Source organism: Gouania willdenowi, chromosome 17, assembly GCF_900634775.1.
Source record: "Gouania willdenowi chromosome 17, fGouWil2.1, whole genome shotgun sequence".
Lineage (NCBI taxonomy): Eukaryota > Metazoa > Chordata > Actinopteri > Blenniiformes > Gobiesocidae > Gouania > Gouania willdenowi.
Window position 1 is genome coordinate 54,369 of NC_041060.1, and position 18,054 is coordinate 72,422.

Genomic DNA, 18,054 nt, shown 5'->3' on the forward strand with positions numbered 1-18,054 from the left:
TAGCATTCATAATAATGACCGATCTGAGCATTAATACAAAACAATTAATTAATCAAAGCTGTTCTGTTATTCTGTTTATTTAGGGTGTCAAATTTTTTTATTACAATGTTCTTATTTTGGGTTTTTGATCTGTTTTGGAAATTAACTTGTTTTGTGACATTTCTTTTGTTTTGCATATATTGTTTTTCTTTTAACATGTTTAAAAGTAACAAATAAAATCAAATGAGTCATTTTGTGTGTATTTGTTGTAATTTCGGTTTTGGAGCGATTTCTGTTTTGTTATTTTTTTAAATTTTCTATTCTTTTTTGTCATTTGATATAATTTTCAGTTATTCATTTGAAGTCATCTTCTGTGTTTTGTTTTGAGGAATTTTGTATTTTTTTGGCCATTACACACCAATACTTTTTTTTACTTTCATTTAATTTTTTACTCTGCATTTTCCTTTAAAATATATTCTATCATCCTGTGTTTTTATTTTTTGTCAAATATATTCTGTCTCTTGGCAAGGTCGTCAATGCAAATTAAAATTGGTTCCCAATGATGTTCCTGGGTAAATACATATTCAAATAAATGTATTTTTTTGTATGTATTTTTCCTTTTTTAGAAGTATTTTTTCAGTTTTTTGTGTATCTCTCCTGATTTTGTGCATTTTTTGTCATTTTGTGCCCTTACTTACGAGCTCTTACTACGGCTTTGTAAACAGAGGGAAATTTAAAACAAAAAGAAATGATAAATTATATACACCATCTCCTCTTTGCATGGCAGCAATAATCACAATAATAATTTTTTTAAAAATTTAAAAATAAAACGTCACAAATTAACTGAAATGCAAAATACACACAGATAAAAATAGAAAAATGGAAGACTGAAAAGCAAATGGACAAAAAATAGCAATACAGTGATAATATGCTAGTTGTACTGTTTTTCTCTTAACAGGGTTTTTTATGACCTTCATGTTTTGTGACTGTAAATGTACTTCGTATTTCTATTGTAATTCTGTGAAGCACCTTGTGACTTATCTGTCTGTGAAAGGTGTTATACAAATAAACATGACTTACTTACTTTTCACTCTTTACAATGTTACACTGTCATACTTTGCTCAGACAGTTGAACAGATCTATTGTATATTTTGATTCTTAGTTTATCAGATAGATTTTCTCTTTTTATATTCAGTGAAAGCAGATGAGAGTTTATCTCACTGACCATGGTGAGGTGTCTGTATTGGATATCAGTATTTGTTTACACTGATAAGGCAGTGACCTACAAACCGTTTATCATTTCCTGTGTTGAGTAACTTTTGACAACAATGTGGTAAAATCATTTACTGCAAAAAGAAGTGCAGATCTGTTGCTTAAAAGTGACTTTGGAGAGATTAAGGAAGTCATTTTACAACTGACGATTTGACATTTTAGACCAGACATGGACAACTGGTGGCCCTTGGTCTATTTTAATGTGGCCCTTAAAAGGAAGGCACACAATTACTGAAAAACACACAAAACAACAGTAAAAATACACAAAATAAAAACTAAAATATGCGAAATGACTCCAAAAACACACAATACAACTAAAAAAATTTACAAAAATAAAAACACAACATACATACATAAAAATATAATACACAAAATGTTATTATGTAAAACATTAAACAAAAAATGTAAATAAATTTTACAAAACCACAATTACAACAAAAAGTTATACAAAACTACAAAAAAAAACCAAACAAAAACAAAAAAAACGAACATGCACGCACAAACCTATGGAGGTAAATGTGTGTCTTTATTATTCAATAAAAATAAAATAAAATTAAAAAAAATCCCTTCAATTAAAAAAAACATGTTCAATCAAAGTAAAAGTGTTGAAATGCAAAAAAAAATATTTGAGACCCAAAAAATTGCATTTGAACGCTTTCTTTTTTATTTGATTTAATAAGTTTTTTTGATTGAATAATAAAGACACAAATCTACCTGACCCTTTGTTCTTTACTGTATTAATGCTCTGATTGGTCATTAATGTAAATGCTGACATGACTATTGATAATGTGTCTCTCAGATCAGATAATCACATTTTTATGTGACAAAAGGTTGCCAGTGTTACAGGTTTATTTTTTGTCAAACTAAGCAGTTGTATTGATAAATTCAGCTGAGATAGAATACTCGGACTTCTTACCTTTATTGTGTAATGTTGAGCCTACTTTACAGATTTTTTTTTAAACACTAATTTAATTGTATTTCATATGAAACACCACAGTGTTATTCAGTTGTATTACAGTGCTATAAACATGTAACACATTGTGCATCACTGTGTTCTTATTTACAATTATGAGGAGGAAAATCATGTTGCAGATTTTAAATTTGAATTAAAAAAGGAAAATATTTCAGTACTTCATATTTGGACTTAACTAATTTTACTTGTTTTAAAGAACTTTTCCACAAAGTGTATCTGTACTTCCACTCAGGTAATAACGGTGAGGACTTTGTCCAAATCTGGAAATGGACCTGGTTTATTTTGTGTGGATTTGAAATAGTTACTAATCCATAATAATCTCCCACTGCCTGCACCACGTGACCCTCGGACCACGTGACGTGTCATGGCGGCGCGCTGTGCAGCAGGAGTGACTACCAGGGCAGGTGAAAAACTACTGCTCCCTCAGTCTCTACAGGGATGATAAAACACGTTGTTTAGCGTTATTAGTGTACAATGGAGGGGGAATAATGAACCCGACATGTAATAATCATTATTTTGTGTGAAAGTCACTATTTTAACCTAATAAGATTGGATGCTAAATGCTAACCGCTGCAGCTTGTTTACGTTGCTTTGAATGAAAATAACTAACGAATAGTGACTCTGTGACAGACTGTTATATATGTATTTTATGATATTATATCTATATCTATCTTATATCTATTATATAACTGTTATAACGCTGCTGTATGAGACAAACACGCAGGATCCCAAGGAGCAGCAGGTGTAGGTCCGTCACTTTAGTTGTTCCGTGTAGAAACATGTCCACCTGATTATTTATAGTACATGTTCATATTATCAGGTACTGCCAGTGAAAATGGTTGCATTAAGTTTTGTGAAGCGTCATGAGCAGTTTTATAACAGCGGGATCCATAAAAATCTGATTTGATCTGGGAGCCACATTATGAACATTTATGTCAGTATTTAGAATATTAATGATTAATACAGGAAAGAATAAAGGGTTTGTGGGTTTTTGTTCTTCTATTGTGTGTTTCTGACTTTGTTTTGTGTGTTTTTGAAGTAATTTTGCATATTTTGAATGTTTGTAAGTTTGCGTATTTTTGTTATTTTGTTTTTAGTCATTTCTGTGACTGTCTATTTTTGTTATTTTCTATATTTTCCAGTACTTTAGTTTTGTGTGTTTTGGAGTCCTTTTCTGGGGAAAAAACACAAAGGTACAGTGTGTATAAAATCATTTGTGCTTTTCTGCTTTAAAGAAAAAAGTAACAAAATATTAACTTTCCTTTAACTGCATTAAAGCATTACTACCTGTGTAATAACAGGTGACACATTTGTTCAGTGTCATTTAATGCTGTGTACTTATGAGTCAGTGTTTCAATAACAATGTAAAAGCAGTTGTTTGTGGATCAGATTTTTTTTACTTCAGTCCAATCCTTCAGAATAGACTATAATTTAGATTGTATATTTTAAGAGATGGATTTTGAGTGCTTTTATTACCCTTCACTTTAGACAGTGAATTTGAATTACAATTTTTGATTTAATTCTAAATCTTTTGCGTTCTGCAGGGCTGAGCAGTATCCTTCGTAGAGCTTGTTGTCTTGGATGTTCTAGTCCATCTCTGGGTCAGCAACATCGACGCTTCTTCTGGAGGAAGTGGAAAAACTCCCACAATGTGGTTCGTCCAGCCTCTGTTAGGCCTGCCTATGCAGTGCCAAAGGTACGGCTATGATTAGACCATAGGTTCCCAAAGTGGGGTATGGAAATTATTATAGGGCAGGGGTGCCAGGGTGAAATTAGTCTGGGGGACAGATTTTTTTCAAGTGAGACCTCAGGGGGCTGAATTACACTTTTGGCCTGAAAGACCAAACACTGACTCAACACATGGATATGATGCTTGAAATTATTCATGAAGGTCTACACATAAAAAAGAAGTGACATTGGCACCACAATAGCCTCACAATGAGGTCTATAATTACATATCAGCCTAAAGCACATTACCCTCTAAACATGTAACATTGTTCCATCCATGCAAGTAGCTTACATTTATAAATTAGAAATACAACAAAATAGACAAAACACATTCAAGGTGGTAGTCAGATCTGCTGTGTCACATTGTGTCACACACAGTGTTGCCAGATTCGTGGTTCGTGGTTGGGCTTGAAATTGTTCATCTGATCTGGCAGAAAATTTGAAACGGAGCAATTTTCTCTGACTTACACAGATCATAAACAAACGACTGGATGGTTTTATTTCACATGTTGTGTGCTATGGACACAAAAACATAAAACAGATTAAACATTTTTTTAAAAATGCTGTCCCATATAAACCACGAGCCGGATGTGATGTACAATCGGGCCAGGTCCGGCCCTCAGGCCGTAACCATAGCAACCCTGTCATGGGGGTACATGAATAGAAATGAAAAACAGTGTGACAACATTGGAAACTAGAATATAAATAGAGCAGTCGTCAGGAGCCTCCATTTATTACCACCAATGACACACTGACCTCTGTAAGACCACCCTCAAGACCAGTGGTTCTCAACTTTGGGGAGGAGGTGGCCAGACGCCTTCAAGAAACGAGGAATTCTTTTTAAACAATTTGAGCCCATTTTTGCTTATTTTTACCCTTTTTCTACAACTCCACCAAACTCACCATATTTTAACATATTTTCATCACTTTTTCTTGCCATATTTTTGCTCCTTTTAATGTATTTTTGCCCCCATTTCTGACACTTCTACATCACATTTTAATGTCTTTTCTACACATTTTTTCCACTTTCCAGACATGTTCAGCACTTATAAACCCTTTCTACCACTTTTACACCTAATGTCACATATGTTGATCCATTATTGTCACTTTTAACCTCTTTTCACCATAATTCATGAATATTTCTGACAATTTAACCACATTCACCATTTGTCATGCCCATTATTTGCCAGTTAAAACTACCCCTGTACCCCTTACTTTAGAGATTGTTTTTCAGGCTAAATATCTGTGTGCTTACTGATTATTCTATATATACACATACATTATACCTCAACATGATAGGTAACATTCAGAGACAAATTTCACTGTAGGGCAACATTATACAGTATATGACATTACATTATTGTGCTTTTTAAATGTGCATGAGTAGGAGGTACATGGGTTCAGGTTAAACGTCTGAAGGGTTACGGGACTGTGGAAAGTTAGGGAACAACTGGATTAGACCAAATAATATCTCAACCACACATAAAAAACAAACATTTAAATTAGAATCTCTAGAAAATTGACACTACCTTTCCCCTGTTTTCCGTGATGATTGAAGCACATTGTGCGGCCGGACTACGTGTGCTCTGCACTGGTCCCAGAGTGGCCTGATTACATCGAGATCAAAGACCAGGAGCAGATCAAAGGCCTGGCCAGAGCCTGTCAGCTAGCGAGACACGTCCTGCTATTGGCTGGAACCAGTCTGAGGGTAAGAAGCAGAAGCATTATATAATTATAACTAATAATTAATTACAATTGTTACGTATTTATAATTGTAACTGTAATTTGACTAATGTGTTGCTGTTGCATTCATAATTGAATTACAATTGAGTTCAGTTAATTGACTTTGAAATTGTAATTTGCATTGAAATTGTATTAAAACTGTCAATTATAATTTAACTAAAATGCAAATCTGTGGAACCATGTATGGCTTACATTTATGTGGTTAACAATCAATTAAATATTTTTCAGATCTACTTTTGTCTCCAGCTGTCAGTTCTGTTTAAGATCATTTTACCATTTAAAAAAACAATTAATCTAGTTGTATACTGACACCAAAAATATTAATACCAATATTTTCATTGATTAGGAAGCCTAACAAGGTAACCAATAGATAGGAAACTAATTAGATGATAAATAATATTTATTAGTGTATTTTACAGCTGATTTAAGATGTGGGTCAAACTGACCCGTTAGCATTAGAGATGCTAACAGAAAGCTAACACAGGAGGAAGATTACGTTTTATGCAATTATTTATTAAAGGCTTGGTAATTGTGCTTAATTGTAATTTAACTTTAGTAATTGAAAACATAATTGTATTTGACTTTCAGGGGAGAAACAATAATTGGAAAAAATGCTGGTCATTGTAATCATAATTGAGTAGTAATTTAACATGGATAATTAAAAACATAATTGTAATTGAAAAATGTAATTGACGTCAACCCTGGTATCATTAACCATATTAATGTATTCTGTGTCTGTAGGTTGGTATGACGACAGATGAGATTGACTTCATTGTGCATCATGAGACGGTGAAACACAACGGCTACCCCTCCCCCCTCGGTTATGGGGGTTTCCCAAAGTCAGTCTGTACATCTGTCAACAATGTGGTGTGTCATGGAATACCTGACAGGTAAATGTCCTGGATAATGAATCATAATCACTTCTGATAAAAGCTTTATGCATTTCTGATTGGGTGAGATTCAAAGCTGTTATAAACGGCAACATTTGATCAGACACAGACATAATATCAATAAATCAACCTTTATTTGCTGGGAAATTATTGCTGGAAATTTTGTTTTCATCTCCACTGTAAACACACTCTTTTTGACATTGTCAGAAAAGTTTCCTGCATTGCATTGTGGGATGTGGAGTCCTGGAGATGGATACATAAAAGTGATTTTTAAGTGATTTCTTGTGTTTGCCCCCCAAAAAACTGCCAAAGTTTATTTATTCTTGAAATACATTATTAATGTATTGGTTTATCTACTCTATATATCTTCTATTTATTGGAAGGTTTTATGTAAATATTTATGTTCATTAGACTGACTGCAATTTTTAATAATTGTATGCTTTATCCTACTCCTTTTGGAAATCATTGGGGGTCATATTATTGTACCTTTTACTATTGTTATTGTTTTGTTTTTTTTACTATTGTTTGTGTTGTTTTTACTATTGTTATTGTTTATTGTTTTTACTATTGTTATTGTTTTTTTTTTTACTATTGTTTGTGTTGTTTTTACTATTGTTATTGTTTATTGTTTTTACTATTGTTATTGTTTTTTTTTACTATTGTGTGTGTTGTTTTGACTATTCTGATCTTTCAGTTACTCACACATGTTCAAAATAAAGCATTAAAAATGAAAATACCCCCCATGGACTGAGAGTTGCAGTAAAACAATGGCGGATGACGGACAGATCTGAATCCAGCTGAAATGAAACGTCCTGTGGAGTGAGGTGATAACATGGAGTCTAGCCAATCACTGTCCTCCTCATTTGGCAAAGAAACACAATCAATCTCAGTAAGAATGAAGTTAAAACACTTCTAGACATTCGACTACAGGACTCCACATCCCACAATGCAATGCACAAAACATTTCCAAAAATATAAAAAAAAAGTGTGTTTACAGTGGAGATCAAAACAAACTTTGAATAATATGTTAAGGTTTCACTTATTCAGACAACTTTTTTTCAGGAAATTTAATTTGATCTCCTGACGTGTTTTGAATTTCAACTGCCAGTCTTCTTCAGAGGCGTCTGCTGATCGCCTTAATGTGTCCTTGACTTTCGCATAATTTTTGTCTTATTTTGTTAAGAAAATGAAACCTTAACATATTATTTAAAAAGAAGACAAAATAACTTGTTGGAATTAAACTTTGGAGTCACAATTTTATTTTTTTTACATCATTTTTATCTCTAAGTAATTGATCTATTGATCTATGAAGCTTTCACTGTCTTTATCTGATTGAGATTTATGCGTTTAATGTTTTATCAGGAGTAATTTAAATTACACATCATATGTATAGATATTTCCCAGTTATGCATTTTGTTTGCACTGCATTATTAATGTTGACTCAATACAGACACAAATCATCGTAGATGTTTATGACACAGTTCTCTTTTTTTGTCACTACCATTATTATTCAGCGATAAGATCAGATACAATTTTATTGAATAATTTTCAAAAGCTAAACAGAAATTATATAATTCACTAATTATTTAAGCATAAATATATACATATATCTGTGTCCTTTAATCTTTTTATATTATTTTATTTATTTATATATTGCTTCTGTTATTGTTTTGCTTATTTATCTTTTTGAAACTATTTTTTGGGTTTTTCCGTTTGTTGCCTTCTTTTTTTTACTGCACTTTATCTGATAAATTTCTCCACTGTGGGATCAATAAAGCTATCTATCTATAAATATACTGTATATATATATATATATGTTTCTAAATTGCATTGATAGGGAAATTCTGAACAAATGTAAAACCGTTTGATGCTAACAGTTTATTAGCATTGAGCTGTTAGCGATTTACATGTTTAAGTCAGTCACCTCATGCTGATCCTTCTAGTCTTTTGTTTTCCAGTCGTAAACTCGAAGATGGTGACATCATCAACGTGGACGTCACCGTATGTTTGTACGTTACCAATCACTGTGTCCGCACCGTTCCCATCACTCACTTTTCCTCCGTCACTCTACGATAGGTGTACTTAGATGGTTACCACGGTGACACGTCAGAAACCTTCCTGATTGGTCAGGTGGACGAGGCTGGACGGCGATTGGTGGACACGGCCAGGAAGTGCAGGGATGAGGCCATCGCCGCCTGTAAACCAGGAGCACAGCTGTGTGTTATAGGGAACACTATCAGGTACACACACACACACACACACACACACACACACACACACACACACACACACACACTCTAAACACTTGTGTTTTCCATTAACAGTGAAATAGCTCATGTCAATGGCTTCAACGTAAGTCCTTATTTTATTGGACACGGGATTGGTTCATACTTCCACTGTCATCCTGAGATCTGGCATCACGGTGAGATATGAGCACATGGTTCTGTCACATGAACAGTGTTGGGAACGTTTCTTTAAAAAAGTAATTAGTTATAATTAATCACTACTTGTTCCAAAAAGTAACTGCGTTAGTAACTGAATTACTCTATAATAAAAGTAACTCATTACCAAGGAAAGTAACTATTTACGTTACTGTTAAAAAAAAAAAGTTGCTATATGTCAAATAATTCAGACTTTTTAGATGCGTGTATCGTTGTGAGGGGTTTCATTAAATTTGAGTTGCTTACAACGGATGTGGACAAAGTCATCACTCCTGGATATAATGAACACTTCACATGTACGTTCTTGTCTTTGACCATAATTAATATAAAGTAGTGTTTGTATTGTCACTTTAAAAATGACAACTTTTCATCAGATTGTTCACGCTCACCATCTCTGCTGATTCATCACATCTGTAGTGTGTGTGTGTGTGTGTGTGTTGGCGCGCACACACACACACAAAACACTAGCTCTGATTGGCTACCATGGAACATGACGTCGCCTTAGCCAATCATAATCGCTCACGGTGTTTTTAACACACCTCCTCACTACAGCTGAGTAAGAAGCCAGGGATGTTTTCAGATTACAGTTTATTTAATCAATGCATGTAACGCACCACATTTAACGTTCAGTAACGATAAAGACGTTGTAACGGCTTTAAAAGTAATTGGTTAGATTACCCTGTTACTGAAAAACGCCGTTATTTTAAACGCTGTTATTCCAAACACTGCACATTAAACACATTCATGAGTTTTTAGTCACAAAATGTTTTTAAAATAAGTGTTGTGTTGATGATAAGTGACTTTTTGGAGAACTGTAAATAATATTCATGCCATGATTTAACTACATCATAGATGTGTGTGTGTGTGTGTGTTTAATGCTGTGGAACACACTCCCTGCACACATTCAACACTGCACTGACCCTCCAACTTTCAAATCACTCGTCAACTCACCTTTTTAAACTTTAACTTATGATTGTTACTTATTTTCTGTATTTTCTTTTGTTGTTGTGAGTTTCTTTTTTTACCTGTGTGTAATTGAGTAAAAGTGTGAGTTTTTAAAAAAAAAAAAAACACTTATAAATAAAATGAATAATTATTATTATTATTATTATTAATTGACAGAATAATCCAGCAGAGGTGTGTTCCATAAAGGAGGTTTAACAAACTCTGAGTCTATCCATAAACTCTAGGTCAATATACCCTCCATGGTAAACTCTGTGTATCTGATTCATTACAGCTGGTATGAAGTGGATCAATCAACTCTGAGTATGTAAACCTTGGGTTACTGACGTGCACACGCGATAAAAAGCCATCATCAATGGATCGAAGATGAGTCAAACTGCCATGGCAACCACCCGGAAAATAGTGATTTATTCACCCTGATGGTGAAATAAGCCGGTGTTTGATGAATATGATCCTGTTCTAAAGGTGTGTTCAGTCTTCAGTGATTATAGTGGCTTAAATCACACGTAATTAGTCACACTTTTTGGTCACTTCATCACTTTATCTCTTCAGTGACGTGACGAGTGGTGAATAATATGAATAAAATGTGTCTGAGTAGACGTGTCAGCATCATAGGATGTCTGTATAGAGAGTCCTTCTGTTACACTGGATATCAAGACAGTAAATGCCGCTGATACTGCATCATTTATATTGATTTTTAATGTAATATTGTCGCCAGAGTCATCTCAACGTCCTAAAAAATGTCCTAAAAAACACTGAAGTGGGACGCGAACCCGCGACCCATCGCTTCCACGTGTAGCATCACAACTCACTGTGCCATCATATCCTCAAAGGCCCGTGATCTACAGATTTAACTGTATAACAATTTAAAACAACAATGGAGAACAGACATGTTTCAGATGCTCTGCAGGAGTGCAATACTCCTGTCTGATAACACGACCTTGGGAGATTAACAGCGAGCAGCGAACAGCTGCATCCGAAGAGAGCCTGAGAAAACTTGGGCCCAGATTATGGCTGGAAGAAAAAAACAAACAGGTCCATCAGGACCACCGGATCCACCAGAACCTGAACCGGCTTTGGAAGAGCTTAAGGAAATGATTAAGGAAATGAAAGCTGGTCTATCTACGAAGATAGACCAGCTAGAGAAGGCGATGGAGTCTATGAGGAATGCCCTGAGGAAATCAATGAAAACCGTGGAGAGTGACGTCAGGGTATTGAAAGAAGAAAATGTAAAGAATGTTGAAAAGATAAAAATGCTGAATGCGAGGGTTGAAGATCTGGAAAGAAAAGAAAAAGAAAAGGATGTCATCATCACGGGCCTAAAGATTAGGCCAAGGAGCTACGCCAGTGCGATAAGACAAAGAGAAAAACCGACCATCGAAGACACAAAATTGATTGAAGAACAGGTGATTGATTACCTGGACTCGAAAGGCATTGACGTGAACCCTGACAACATCAACTACTGCCAGCTGCTGCCAAAACGTAAAGACACCAGAGATGTGAAAATCACATTCACGAATGTGAAATTTAAAGGAGAAATCATGAAGCAAGGCAGAAAACTGAAGGAAACGATGGTGTTTATGAACGAGAACCTGACGAAGCAGAATGCAAGTATCGCATGGAAGGCACGACAAATGAAAAAAGGAAGAAAAATTGTGAAGACGTGGACCAAAGGCTGCAGGATTTACATTACACCTCCAGGAGAAGAAAATGGAAAACCCATTCTAATCGAAAGGATGGAAGACCTGGAAAAATACGAATGAGGTACCTAAATGACAAGAACACTGATTAAAAATTATGGATATGGAAAGAATCACTAAAAATCATTCACAACATTATCAACAACATCAACAACGGGAGATTAATCAAGTGGACGAAGTGGACCCAAACAACTTTTCACACTGGAAACAAGATACAGACTGTTATTACTATACGGAGACTGAATTCAAAGTGGAAACAAAGAAGAAAAAAGGTCTGTCACTTATTCATTTTAATTGTCTGAGTATGTATGCAAATTTTGAAGACATTAAGGATTACATCTCTACTTTGTATAGGTTTGACATAATAGCACTGTTAGAAACTTGGCTCAACAAAAAAAAAGGCATGAAGTTTATGATAAAAGGATATAAATTTGTCTATAAGAACAGATTACACAAGCCAGGAGGTGGGGTGGCATTATTCATAAAAGAAAATATTGAGATGGAGATTATAGAATCGACGAGTGTAACCGTGGAAGGAGTGATGGAATGTATAACTGTGAAAATTACAAGTCCAGAGGGACATAAGATAATAATCTGTTGTTTGTATCGTGCACCTGACTGTAAAATAGACATATTTAATGAGAAACTAGCCAAAATGATAGAAAAAAACTAAATATGAGATTATTGATATGTGGAGACTTCAACATAAACATTTTAAATCCTTTAAAAAATCCCCACATTGAAGACTTTACTAATTACATGTACACAAATGGATTAAAACTTCTCATAACGAAACCAACCAAAAACACAGCTCAACACTGATAGATAACATCTTCACAAACATACAAAACTCAGATCTAACGAGTGGTATATTAATAAATGACATCTCTGATCATTTACCAATATTTACAATACTAAACACTAACGAGAAGACGAACCTTGAAAATCATAACACATTGACATACAGAAGACTGGAAGGAGAAAAACAACTAGAAAACTTTAAACAACAGCTAAAAAGAGAGACGGAGTGTTTTCAATGAAGAAGACGTGAACGTAGCATATGACACATTTACAGACACAATAACAACAATATACGATAAATGCTGCCCTTTGAAAAACATAACAACCAAAAGTAAAGCAAACAATGTACCATGGATTAATAAGAAAATAGCCAACGTATGCAAAAAGAAAAACACATTATATAAAAGATATGTTACAGAAAAAACATTGAAAGCAGAAGTACGTTATAAAAAATACAGAAACAAAGTCAATAATTTACTAAGAGAAAAAAAAGAGAATATTATGAAAAACAATTAAAAGAGAATAAAAACAAAAACAAAAAATTGTGGGAAATTATAAACTCCATAACCATGTGTAAAAGTAAAGAAAAAGATACAGACCACTTTATAATAAACAATGTAAAAGAATACAATAAAAACATAATAGCACAAGAACTGAACAGTTTTTTCATAAATACTGGAAAAAACACGGAGAAAGGGATTAATCAACACCCAACACTTAAATGGAACCATTTTGACAATGAGAAGAAAGACATTGATAAGTATTTCATACTTGAAGAAGTAACAGAAGCAGAGGTGGACAGAATAATCACAACCTGTACCTCAAAAAAATCCAGAGACGTTAATAATCTAACTATGAGTCTAATAAAAACCATAACAGCTGAAATAACCCCGCCATTAACACATATAAGTAATCTCTCATTTAAGAATGGGGTTTTCCCAGACAAAATGAAAATTGCAAAAATCAGACCGATTTACACGGGTGGAGAAAAATGGAATTTCACTAATTATCGACCTATATCAATATTACCACAATTATCGAAAATTCTAGAAAAGCTCTTCATGAAAAGACTCGACAAATTTATAGAAGACAATAATATACTACATGAAGGACAATATGGGTTTAGAAAAGGACGTTCAACAGCAATGGCTATAATTGACATCACGGAGAATATAAGAGAAGCATCAGAAAAAAAACTATTTGTATTCGGAATTTTTCTGGACCTAAAAAAAGCCTTTGACACAATTAATCATGATATTCTAGAAGAAAAACTTCAAAATTACGGAATAAAGCACAACACCTTAAAATGGATTAAAAGCTATATGACAAATAGGAGACAATATGTTGACTTTGAAGAACACACATCAAAATGCCAAACCATACAATGTGGTGTTCCACAGGGTTCAATTTTAGGGCCAAAACTGTTCATTTTATACATAAACAACATTTTCAAAGTATCAAATTGTCTCGAACTAACGTTGTTTGCAAACGATACAACATCCTATGCTCAGGTAAAGACATTAAAACTCTAATAGAGTCAACAAATGAAGAATTATCAAAAATTCAGACATGGTTAGATGTAAATAAACTAGCCCTAAACGTCAGCAAAACAAAATTCATCAATTTCGGAAAGTAAAAAATAATAGGAGATATAAGACTGAAACTAAACATGGAAATAATAGAAGAAGTAAAAGAATATAGGGCACTAGGAGTGTGGATGGACGACAAGCTGACCTGGAAAAAACATATACAAATAGTTAAAAACAAAGTTGCCAAAAGCAGTTACATTCTATGGAAGCTTCAACAAATCCTACATACCAAATCACTTAAAACAATCTATTCTTCACTCATAGCATCGCACTTAAACTACTGCTCTGAAATATGGGGTAATAACTACAAAACGTATCTTGAACCACTATTTAAACTACAAAAAAAAGCTATAAGAATTTTATATAAAGCACCACACAACGCACACACAAACGAATTATTCGAGAAGGCAAAATACCTAAAACTGCAAGAAATAATACACTACAACACACAAATACATGCATTTAGGGCCTCATCTAAAAAACTACCACATCAAATACAAAAACGTTTCACATACAATCAAAATGCCTTTGACTTCAGACATAATAATGTGTTTAGACTAGACAGGGTCAAATCCAACATTGGGAAACATAGTACTGTGTATAGAGCCATGAACCTCTGGAATAACCTTGATGCAGAGACACAACAATCTGAAAATCTGACAAGATTTAAGGAGAAGACACGGAGGATATTCCTACACGCATACAAGATCAAAACAGCGACGACATGGAACTCATCAACTGGTCATTGAGCGCCATCGACTCAATCTTCACAAAGAGACGATCACTACAGCACGAACCAGCGTGTCCAAAGGACACATACCCAAGTGGATATGTCATGGATGCACAGGGAAGAAGCCAGATGCTCTGTCTCTCCCTGCTGACAGTGGAAGATGTGGAGGACATCTGTCTGCTAGGGGTCATGATCTTTGGCCTGGTAATGATGGGGGTATGTGTATGTGCATGTGCCATTCTGATGTATCGTATGCTGAGGCGACTTTCCGAGGATATCAAGGTAGTTCGAAAGAAGAACTTTTTTTTTGGAGAGTTGGAGGAACGTAAACAACGTCTGGAAAAGAAAGCCCGAGGGGATACGGATAACAACGAGAGAGAGGAGGAGTAACAACAGGAACAATGACTGCAGATGAGAACACATCCAACACAAAAAAGGAAAAAAAAAAAAAAACATAAATGAAAAGATGAAATTGTGGTATGAAGAAGATAGGAATGTTTGACCAGGAAAAAAACGAGCTTTGATGTAAAATTTTCTGTGTTCAAAGCAGGGGACGGATTTAGATAAGCAAACTGCTTTTTTTCCGTCATCCTTTCCGGCATGAAAAAAGACAAAAAAATAAAATACAATAAAAAAAAAACGGTGACGATGTGATTTCTGCTCTGTATGTCAAAGTGAATTTCTGTGATTGCAACCATGTCGGAAATGAACTGAATAAATAAAAAAAATTAAAATAAATTGTATTTATTTTTAAATGATCATCTCCTCCTTTATATTATCCACAAGTTTGTATTCAGTGAACTTTATTACAGACGTCAGTAGATGTTTTAATGTAGATCAACCTCTCAGTGACTTTCACTAAATGATCTACATCTACAATGTTAGAAAGAAAATTACCGTTTGATAAAAAAAAAAAAAAAAAACGTAAAGCAACACAACATTAGTAATGATGTGAACACGTCTGTGGTGTGTGATGTTACTAATGTGTTTCAGAGAAAAGTTAAGGTTCATTAAAGTGTTCAGAAACGGTGTTCAGGTGGGCGGAGCCAGGTAGAAACCCAGGGTTTCTTTGATAAAACCTGCCACTGACCAGGTTTAGTTCACGGACAATGTTACCATGGCAACATACTCAGAGAAGAACATACCTCACGTTTAGGAATGAGATACTCAGAGTTTCCCTTATTTGAGCCTGAACATACTCAGAGTTTGAACATAACCTGCTTTATGGAATAAACCTCAGGAGTTTCCTATGGTGTCCTGTGGCCCCGCCCCTGAGCATTACATGTAAAACATTTTAAACATTTAACCTAAATCTTAAAATGGCATTTGGTTCAGTTCCTAAAGCTAAAGTAAAAGCTACATCCACAACAGAAAAAACATGATTAAGTCTATAGAATAGATATTTTTTGACATGTAATAGATAAATAAAAACCTGAGAAAACCAATATAAAATAGAAAATTTAATATTAAGAAAAAAATGTAACCTTTTTCTTACTTGAAAATAATGTTTTAGTTTCCAAACTTAAGTCAACTTTGAATGTTTGAATGCTACCATTCATATTAATATAATTGTATTAGATCCAATGCTTTAGTAAAGCTTTTATTATTATTAGATCACAATATATTAATTATGATATTATTACACATGTATTATGGTCACAAACAATAACTTATTTATCAGTGAGATTCTTTGCTCTTACCTTAAAAATAACTAGTCACACTAAATACTGGATATAGTAGTTTGTTCTCGTATGTGTTTATTTTTGCATTAAATAATTTAAAATTGAAAAAGAAAGAGGTTGTATTCAAAAACAGTGTGTATGTGTGTGTGGCTGTGAATTTTTTTTAAATTAAATTAAAAGTATTTTTTTTTCACTCAAAAAAATATCTATAATAGTTTGTATGTGTCTGTGCTTTGTTTGCAGCTAACGACAATGACATGACGATGGATGAAGGGATGGCTTTTACAATAGGTACGTTTACCTTAATGTGTGTGGAGGAACAATTCTGCCACCATTAATTAAATAAATATATCTACAGATATCTATGGAAGTTCATTGGATCTTAATAATAATTATTAATGATAATAAATTCTCAGTATTTCAATTATGAGAATTTCATAATTATGACAATTTATTTTACTATTCCTAGTTTTTTGTGTGTGTGGTTTTTTTTAACTGGTGGAAATGGGCTTCCATAGAGATTTTCCATAAGTAATTAATAAATAAATTTCTCATTATTTAAATAAATGCTATTTATTTATTTATTCACGCACAAATAAATGTTATTGTCATCGACAGTCAAACCATTTATCAGAGAATTTTTTGAAGGATTTTCATTAAATTAATAATTTTTTTAGTGATGGCAGAGTTGATCCTCCATGATGTGTGTGTATATGTTAAGCTGCGATTGTGCGTGGAACAATGAGTGATGATGTCATTTCCTCTGTAGAGCCCATACTGATGGAGGGGTCTGTGGACTTCAGGATTATGAAGGACAAATGGACCGCAGTGTCAATGGACGATAAAAGGTTTTAAAAATGACTATTTTTTACTCTTTAATCAATTATGTGTTGCTGAATCTCTTTTAAGAAAAGTGTGTGTTTGTGTTTAAATGTTTACTTGTTACAGGTCAGCTCAGTTTGAACACACAGTCGCCGTTACATCCAACGGAGTCAAAATTCTCACCAAATTACCTGAAGAGAACAAACTGTGACCCAGATAAACCAACCAGGAGGATGGATGTGTTTAACTTTTCTGTTGTGATGAACATCTGACCTCATTTCAATTAAAACTACCGTAAAGTGTAAAAGCTACTTTGGATATTTTGATATGGAGTTTTTCTTTTATTTTTACTGCTAATTTAATGTTTTATTGATAGAAAAAGCTCAGAGTTCATTTATTTTAAAATATTAAAATTAAATGCAACACTATTTATATGTTTCTGCTAATCGGGTCATGTGGGAAACTGGCAGCACTCGCCTACGTAGTAAATACACAAAACGGTTCCAAAAATACACACGATTGCTGTTAAAAAAATACACCACTATACAAAAATACACCAAAATGTACAAAAATATACAAAGTGACAACCAAAATACACAAAATGAATTAAAAAAACTCACAAAACAGCAAAAAAATACAGAAAACAAAAATGCAAAAAATAACAAAAATGACGAAAAAAAAAAAAAAAAAAAAAAATTAAAAAGAAAAACACAAAATGAAAACCAAATAACAAAAATATTC

At 33.6% G+C, this 18,054-nt stretch overlaps 1 protein-coding gene across 2 annotated transcripts; it reads left to right on the top strand.

Moving 5' to 3' along the window:
• Positions 1 to 2,582: 2,582 nt before the first annotated feature.
• Positions 2,583 to 17,620, top strand: metap1d (methionyl aminopeptidase type 1D (mitochondrial)). Of its 2 annotated transcripts, none has more exons than XM_028473053.1 (10): positions 2,583 to 2,628; positions 3,769 to 3,920; positions 5,511 to 5,660; positions 6,437 to 6,585; positions 8,544 to 8,586; positions 8,662 to 8,825; positions 8,910 to 9,007; positions 16,735 to 16,782; positions 17,261 to 17,339; positions 17,440 to 17,620. In XM_028473053.1, exons 1-10 carry the CDS (start codon positions 2,589 to 2,591, stop codon positions 17,522 to 17,524), a joined length of 1,008 nt encoding a protein of 335 aa, XP_028328854.1. In that variant the 5' UTR covers positions 2,583 to 2,588; the 3' UTR covers positions 17,525 to 17,620. The 2 variants fall into 2 exon arrangements, with proteins under 2 accessions (XP_028328854.1, XP_028328856.1); XM_028473055.1 differs by having other exon boundaries at positions 17,401 to 17,525.
• The last annotated feature ends 434 nt before the right edge of the window (positions 17,621 to 18,054 follow it).

Bases quoted from the DNA above. Each gene is read 5' to 3' on its own strand.
- metap1d (XM_028473053.1), top strand. From the start codon at position 2,589: ATGGCGGCGCGCTGTGCAGCAGGAGTGACTACCAGGGCAG. The intron at 2,629-3,768 runs GTGAAAAACTAC...TGCGTTCTGCAG, and splicing joins AGGAGTGACTACCAGGGCAG to GGCTGAGCAGTATCCTTCGT. The intron at 5,661-6,436 runs GTAAGAAGCAGA...CTGTGTCTGTAG, and splicing joins TGGCTGGAACCAGTCTGAGG to GTTGGTATGACGACAGATGA.